The sequence below is a fragment of the Carlito syrichta genome, unplaced genomic scaffold (assembly GCF_000164805.1).
Source record: "Carlito syrichta isolate Samal-C Ts95f unplaced genomic scaffold, Tarsius_syrichta-2.0.1 Scaffold311198, whole genome shotgun sequence".
NCBI classification, from domain to species: Eukaryota; Metazoa; Chordata; class Mammalia; order Primates; family Tarsiidae; genus Carlito; species Carlito syrichta.
This window is the reverse complement of record NW_007255294.1, coordinates 91,381-99,764: the sequence shown is the minus strand read 5'-3', so window position 1 is coordinate 99,764 and position 8,384 is coordinate 91,381. Positions and strand designations below refer to the sequence as shown.

The following is an 8,384-nucleotide window of genomic DNA, read 5'->3' as shown; positions in this document are numbered from 1 at the left end:
CCTGCGGGCTCAGGCAATCCACTCACCTCAGCCTCCCAAAGGCGCGGGATTCCAGGCTGAGCCACCGAGCCCGGCTTAATTTCTCTATTTTTAACAGTTTTCTTCCCTTTCCATCCCCTTCAGATATTTCCTAGCTAACTCCTCCCACTTTTTCAGGTTCCTATCTTAATCGATCTCCTCTAGGAAGTCTTTGATGCTTAGTTTCTAAGTGTTTTGGTTATGCAGTCCCACAGGACCCTGTATTTTCTCTATAATAACCCTTATGACCACCTATTTATTTTTTAAAAATCTATTTTACAGATGTGGGGTATAATTCTGGGTTAGGTATACAAATGTTCATTATGGAGGTACCCTTGTTGATAAGGTATGCCCCCACATGACCACCTATTTAATTGTCAGCTTCTTTTGCTAGAATCCTTGAAGTTGGGGGCCTGCTTATATCTATTTCCATTGCCTGGTGCAAAATCCTATATGTAATAAGTATACCACAAGTGTTTGTTGAATAAATTTAAAAGTTATATTTCTTTCTTTTTTTTTTTTTTGAGTTGGAGTCTCACTCTGTCGCCCAGACTGCAGTGCAGTGGCCGCTCCTGGCCACCGCAGCCTCGACCTGCTGGGCTCCGGCGATCCTTCCGCCTCAGCCTTCCAAGTAGCCGGAATTACAGGCATGCGCTACCACGCCCGGCTGATTTGTTTTTTTATTTATTGTAGAGATGAGGTCTCGCTGCCCAGGCGGGTCTTGAACCTGCGGGCTCAGGCAATCCACTCATCTCAGCCTCCCAAAGGCGCGGGATTACAGGCTGAGCCACCGAGCCCGGCAAGTTATATTCCTTAACGATTAAAATTATTCTCAGGTAATTTATTTGGGAATATTTAGTGAAACAAAATAATAGTGTACACACTTGTAGAGTTTAATCAGTAAGAAAAAGATACCAAGCTGGATGTACCTAAGTGCTTATTTCTTTTATAATTCTTATATTCTACCTATGAAAAGAGAAATGATAATCTTAGTAGATCTTGGTTTCTTGCAACCACAAGATAGAAAACTATTAGACACCACTATCTACTTAAATTTTTTCTTCCTTCCTTTCTTTTTTTTTTTTGAGGACACACCTTTCTATATTGCCTAGGATCCTCTTGAACTGCTCCTGGCATCAAGCAATCCTCCTGTCTTGGTCTCCCAAAGTGCTAGAATTTATAGGTGTGAGCTACCGAGCCCAGTCCCACAATCCACTTTTAAAAACTAAAATCTGCTTCTGCAGATATAAAAAAAAAAGCATGTTGTTCTTCTTTGACTGAATATTCCTAAACCAAAAAGTCATTTGGGAATTGCCTTTAAAAGCAAGAAAGTTGGTAGTTTTTCCTCTAATTATCTCATATCTGGATAACTATAATTGTCTAACAGGTCAATGGAGCAAGGTTTTTTTTTTCTCCTTTCAGAAGGGAGGGAGATGGCTGTTTCTCTCTTGTATAGAGCAGAAGAAAATCTATCTCTATTCCTCACCTATGATATAGACTATGAAGCTTGTATGGATAGGACATTTGACCTGGCTTTCAGAAAGTAGCCCCTGGAGTAAGAATCAAGAGTGTGGGGAACAAAGTGGTCATTATTTGCTTTAAATAATTAATGATAATCTGTCTCAGATCCAGAACACCTCATGTATACATTTCAGGATAAAATTAGCAAAGATGAATATTAAAGATCTAACATGTATCACAGAGTTAGTTGTATTCTATAGTTCAGATTATATCTTTCTATCATCGTATAAGTGATATAATTCTACTATGGTATATATCTAAAATATTCTCTGAATACAAAATTTTAATTGTCTTTCTAATTACCACCTAGAAATTTCCAAACTATTCATGGTTTATAGCCACCTGAATTGAAAATGGCTAACTTTTAAAGTGTCAAGGACAATAATCTCAAATCATATGATTTGAGAATAACAAACGAATCAGATGATTAATCCATGCCATTAGGCTTACTTTACAGGTGGGGAAAAGGTTCTGAAGGATTACATGAATTGCTCAAAACCAGGAATTCATCTCTGGGGGGGTTAGGATTAGAATCCAGCTTTCCTGATCCATAGTCCTGGGTTCTTTCGATTGACAGTATACTGACAAATCATCAGTCTTATGATGCTGGTGTAAATTTAATCTGAAAGCAGAAAATCCATTACTTAACAGAAGCCCACATTGTTCTTTGAATTGTAAAACAAAGTAAGTCATGCTTAAGTTAAATGGAATCTTCCCCAGTGTCTTAATTCATCTTACAATTTCAATTGTGATTTCTTGAAAAGATTTTTTTCCCCCTAACACCATTGCTAGATTTTCCTTTGTTATCATGTTCTCATCTACCTATAGCGGTTGACCCACATCTCTGACAGAAAGTTGAATAGATGCAAAAAGAGGCACTAATAACCAGATATTCAAAGTCAATTTGGAGTATACAAATTATCCTGTAAGCTTAGTAAGAAACTACTGAACACCTTTCCAAATACATGGGACCCTAAAAGAGGTGTATGGGAAAGTGAGCTGCCCAGCACCCGGTCATGTAATAGACTGAAAGATCTTCACAGTCATTTTGTCACAGGAACTACTATCTAAAACAACACTGGTTTCAAACTTCGATTTAGCATCAGTCACCCATCAGTTTGTTTAAAATGGATGCCAAGGTCCCAACCTGGAGATTCTGATTCCGATGCTCTGGGGCAGGGCCCAAGAAATCTGTATGTTAAGAAGCCCCAGCCGGGCTCGGTGGCTCAGCCTGTCATCCTGCGCCTTTGGGAGGCTGAGGTGAGTGGATTGCCTGAGCCCGCGGGTTCGAGACCCGCCTGGGCAGCGAGACCTCATCTCTACAATAAATCAAAAAGTCAGCCAGGCGTGGTGGCGCATGCCTGTAATTCCGGCTACTCGGAAGGCTGAGGTGGAAGGATCGCCGGAGCCCAGCAGGTCGAGGCTGCGGTGGCCGGGAGCGGCCACTGCACTCCAGTCCGGGCAACCGAGTGAGCCTCCAACTCAAAAAAAAAAAAAAAAAAGAAGCCCCTTCAAGTGGTTCTGGTGCACAAAGAAGTAAGAGAACCTCTAGTATAGCCCCCTCCCCCAGTATACCCCCAGACATAAACGTGTGTCACGCTCGAGCAAGGTACCACTTTTCATCAGAACTTTTCATCCAAACCTATCACACTCGAAGTACCCAGGTACCTCCAGAAGCACAGATTCCTACCGGAGTTTCCCAACCCCGGAAAGAAAAAGAGAAAGGCGAACAACACTGCTGAATCATTTCGGCTGCTCCCAATTTTGAGCTCACGCTATGCTTTGCAATCTCTAAGGGCAGACTTGTCAGGAAGAAATCTTAATTTCGTCACAGATGCTCCGCACAAGGCCCTCGGCCTTCCTACCATCACAGGGTAGGAGGAAATACCAGGTTGGGAGAAGAGGAAGACCGGGACTGGAAGATCCTCTGGTCTGGCGCCCTCCCCTCCACCTCTCAGCCTTCCTCCCCTCTCTCCAGTGACCTTGTCAGGACTCCATGTCCAGGTCGCTCACTTTCTCAATCCCGCCACACTCGCTGCTCACCCCGCTCTCAAGAAGGCGCCAGTTCTGGGTTCGCTCCCGGTTCCCCGAGGTCGGCTCCGGCCAAAAGCACCCCCGCCCCCACACCCCATCTCTCATTACCGCCCCACCAGCGGGTCTCCCTCTCTCAAACGATTCCTCCACAAGCTTTTGCTTCATCTCGCCGGCTCGATGTTCCTTTACTCGACAGTACCCCACGCCTTGTCTTCCCACCCCTAGTCCCCCTCCACCCCAACCCTCGAGGTCGGGCCTGAGCCCGGCGAATGTACCTCGCTCCCTTCATCCCTGGCACCGCCCTCTCATTCCCGCGGCCCTCGACTCTCCCAGAGTCCTTGCAGCCTGGCCATGCGCTGCCTCACTTCTTCCCGCCTCGAGGTCGGGTGCGGGTTCACAACACCCCCCCCCCCATGCTTTTCTTACCAAGAGCAAGAAACCCCTCACGATCCAACCGGTTTCTGATGCCCGCCCGCGTGCCCCGTCCAACCGGCTTCTCCTCGTCCCGCCCACAGCCGTCTCAGCCAATCAGAAACTAGCGTCCGGCGCGCGGGCGTGGTGCCGGCCCGGTGAGTGCGTGCGTGTGCGCGGTGGGTGGGACTGCCCGGAGCGGGTCCCTGATTGGCTGGAGCCACGCGGCCCCGGCTGTTTAGCGAAAGCGCGGCCTCTGGGCTTCTAACCAGGGCTGTGGGCGCCTCAGATTTCTTTTGCCCTTTCCCCCTCGGGTCCCGGGATCAGCACCGCGAACGCCGTGTCCCGAGCGCTACCGGGAGGGGACGGGATGAGGGGTTTCCACAGCGGCGGGTCCTCAGAGGCTGCGGGTGAAAGGGGAACGCGAGCTCGCCCTTGGGGCCGCCGGCCTTGCTGGACCGCTAAGCCTCGACCGGCTCCGCTCCGTCGGCGGTTGTCCGCCGTGAGCGTGCCTCTCCTGTGGGACCCCTCCTGGGCCTTATACTCCGGCGGGAGGCAGCTATGTGCTGCAAGCACCGGGTCGCGGGGACCGCATCCTCACCCACCCTGGGAGGCTTCTGTCAGGAAGGAAGTGTCACAGGCCCCGCGAGACAGCGAGCTTCTGGGACCGGGCTCCTAATGTGTTCGTAGAGTCGGTCATCAGTAGCAATCCGGCGAATGGATGCAGAGCATCGACGACTGTACCGTGTGTCGGTGATTAAATCAGTCCCAATATAACCCCAGAGCGAGGTAGGCTACCAAGTGCTCTGTCACACAATTAGGAACTGTCTCGGGCTCCGGATTCGGAAAGCCTGTTGCCTCATAATTGAGACACCTGTAGGAAACATTTCGTGCTGTGGATGATTAGGCACTTCATATTTTGGTTAAACGGTGTCTTTCAGCTCCTCAAAGGCACGCGTTTTGTCCGGATGATCCGGCTGTCTCCTTGAACAATGTGTTTGTGCTCAGTAGGAACTCAGTGATGGTAAATGAAGAAAAATATAACGGCTGCAATAACGGAGGGCTTAAAAGACAAGTAGGGATAACCGGAGACTCGTTAGGATGAGCCAGACTGACTTCAGTATGAAGGTAAACTTCAAGTCATTAGTCCTCTGATTCCGGAAATGCAAAGACTGAGAGCAGCAATGACCTTAGCAAATTTATTCCTGAAGGGAATTTATGTAAGTCAAAATAATGCTAGCTAATTTGATAACTTCCCAAGAATGTGATTTGGGGTCAGGCAGACCTGAGTGCAAGTCATAGGTTGGCAACATACTAACACCTGACCTTGGGCTTACGGTCTCAAAACCTCACTTTTTTCACTTGTAAAATTGGGTTTACAGTAGGGATGGTTAATGAAAAAATACATGTAGAGTGTACTCCGGGGCCTAGCATGAAAAGTGTTAACTATTCCTTTAAAAATTACTGTGCTGGCCAGACATGGAAGCTCACGCCTGTGACCCTAGCACATAGGGAGGCCAAGACTGGAGGATTGTTTGAACCTAGGGGTTTGAATCTGGCCTGTAACATAGCGAGACCTCGTCTCTACAAAAAAAACAAAGCCAAAATGATCCGGGCACAGTGGCACGCACATGTAGTCCCAGTTACTTGGGAGGGTGAGGCAGGGGGATCACTTGAGCCCAGGAGTTCAAGGCTGCAGTGAGCTATGATCATGCCGCTGCACTCCAGCCTGGGCGACAGAGTGAGACCCTGTCTCAAAAAAAGAAAAGAAAAAGGTACATCTTTTGACAAAAATGTAACAGCCCTGTCAGTTTGAGTTAAGGGAGACAGCATGAACAGAGGCAGTGTAGAAGTGGAAAGGGAGTGATTTCTTTCTTTCCCACCATAAGGGTTATAGCTGACACTTCTATACTAAATCTAGGTTAACGAGAGAAAAGCATAACAAATTTGCCATACTTGACACGGGAGCCTTCAGAGTGAAGACCCAAAGATGCAGGGGAAAGCTATCTGATTTTATGCTTAGGTTCAATGAATCAAGAATAGCCATGTAGAAAAGTGATTGAACAAACAGATTATGAGCTAAAGGTAATAGACCGAATGGGGAAACCTAGCAAGGCATGTCTGTTCAGATTCGTGGTCTCTGTTATACCATTTCTTTTTCCTTAATATGGGGCAAGACCCTTTCTGGAATGGAGGTCTTATGACCCACTGTAAAAAAAAAAAAAAAGGTCAGAGAATTTCTTTATGGCCAGCACTTAAAAAGGTAAAGAAAGGCTAGAGTGTTATTTTTGGTTTTATATCTGGTTTGGGGGAAAAGGGGTTGTGGTTTCTATGACTAACCTTGGGGAAAAGAAATTCTAATTTCTATTATTTGCCTTGGTGGGAGAATGAGCGGTATGAGATAGAACGGCAGGAAAAAGAAAGAACCTTTGCTTCTGAGACCTTCACTCTGGAGTATCATTTTCTGAGCCAGGAAAGAATAAGTACCAGGAAATTAGATAACAGTAGTGACATAGATATTTCCTCAATTGCAAAATGATACATCTTTTTTTGGGGAGGGGGTTGGAGTCTCACTCTGTCGCCCAGACTGGAGTGCAGTGGCCGCTCCCGGCCACCACAGCCTCGACCTGCGGGGCTCCGACGATCCTACTGCCTCAGCCTTCCAAGTAGCGTGAACTACAGGCGCGTGCTACCACACCCAGCTGATTTTTGATTTATTGTAGAGATGAGGTCTCGCCAAATTGCCCAGGCGGGTCTCGAACCCGCGGGCTCAGGCAATCCGCTCACCTCAGCCTCCCAAAGGCGCAGGATTACAGGGTGAGCCACCGAGCCCGGCGGATACATTTTTTTTTTTTTTTTTTTTTTTTTTTGAGTTGGAGTCTCGCTCTGTCGCCCAGACTGGAGTGCAGTGGCCCCTCCTGGCTACCGCAGCCTCCGGCGATCCTTCCGCCTCAGCCTTCCAAGTAACCGGAATTACAGGCACGCGCTACCACGCCCGGCTGATTTTTTGATTTATTGTAGAGATGAGGTCTCGCTGCCCAGGCGGGTCTCGAACCCGCGGGCTCAGGCAATCCACTCACCTCAGCCTCCCAAAGGCGCGGGATTACAGGCTAAGCCACCGAGCCCGGCAGATACATCATTTTTAAAAAGTAAATTTTAATTGGGATTGGTTGCATAATTCAGTCAGTCTATTAGTATGTGATTGAAATGGTGTTAGGAATCAAGCCTGAAACAAATCAACTTTTGAAATTTTGAAATTGTTTAGAAAGGCTGATGAGTTGATAAACCAACCTCACTTCCTCATTCTTTCAAAAGAAGGCACAGATGCATTTCCTTCCCTTCAGGATTGTAGGTGTATAACAGCCTTTGTTTGGCTATGAGTGTTGTAATGGGACAGCATCCGGTGTGCCAGGCCCTTAAATGAATCTACTGGGTTGGATATAGTTTCTTTTCCAGATAGTCAGACCTTCAACTGATTGCTTTATGACAGAGACAGAGTATATGTATTTAGAAAAGGTTTGAAACAATACATTCAAACTTTTTTCCTAAGGATGTAGACTCAATGTTAGATATTGAAGGGGCCTTAAAGCTCATCTAGTCCACTTCCTTTCTTTTTATGAAAATACAGACTTTGAGCATTTAAGTGGTATTTTGGATACGCACACTTACAGGCAGAATCTGAATAATAGCCCTGCTGAGAACTAGCCCAGTGCTCTGTCTGCTTGCTTACCTCTCCAGGTCATGGAATCAGACATCTTAGTATTTTAGTGCAGTCTAAAACTAAAACCTTTAATAAAAGTGACCAGGCAATTTTCAGCCTTCTTTTGACCCTAATCATATGTATGATAAAGTTATTGATTTAAACAGTTATGTAATATGAACAATGCTATTAATGTTAGGTTTGATTAAAATACAGCTGTAACTTATTTTACTTAGCCTTAGGACCATTGGGACAAAATATGAACAATTAAAGCAAGATAATTTGTAAATAAAAATTTGTTTAAGAGCTATGGTATGGCCTTGTTTCTGGTTTTGTTTTGATCTATTTTAAAATGTGTGTTAAGGTATATAATATTAACTTAAAATCCTCATTTAATTTGTCCCACAGCATCCATTCTAGAAATAGATTCAAGAATTGTTGCTCTTGTACAATATGTCTTTTCTTTTCTGCGCCATGTAAATATTTAACTGTTTCAGAGTACAAAGACTCATGACTGCCATATTTGTGAGGAAGTTGTATTTTGTTTTTCAAGTGCTGACAGGGAGTAGAAGGTGAAATCTGTTCCATAGTGAGATGTTTTTAAGTTTTCACAATATCACTAATGGCCCCAGTCTCATTCTGGGAAACTTGAACTCCTTGCAAATTCTAACAAGTTTCCATTTTACCCAAGCTTAATATA

At 45.5% G+C, this 8,384-nt stretch overlaps 1 protein-coding gene across 5 annotated transcripts in view; it reads right to left on the bottom strand.

The window, feature by feature from the left end:
- The window catches only part of HIGD1A (HIG1 hypoxia inducible domain family member 1A), a 15,027-nt gene extending 10,910 nt beyond the window's left edge, over positions 1-4,117 (bottom strand). The window contains exon 1 of one of the 5 annotated variants that reach the window (XM_008068540.1): positions 4,000-4,117. Coding sequence is in view for 1 of the 5 variants with exons in the window: in XM_021717820.1 (XP_021573495.1) it covers positions 3,713-3,738 (26 nt within the window). In the remaining 4 variants the exon portion in view is untranslated. Of the gene's footprint in view, positions 1-3,712; positions 3,739-3,999 lie in introns of those variants that run through there. The other 4 variants (XM_021717821.1, XM_008068541.1, XM_021717822.1 and 1 more) reach the window with 4 other exon arrangements.
- Between the last annotated feature and the right edge of the window lie 4,267 nt (positions 4,118-8,384).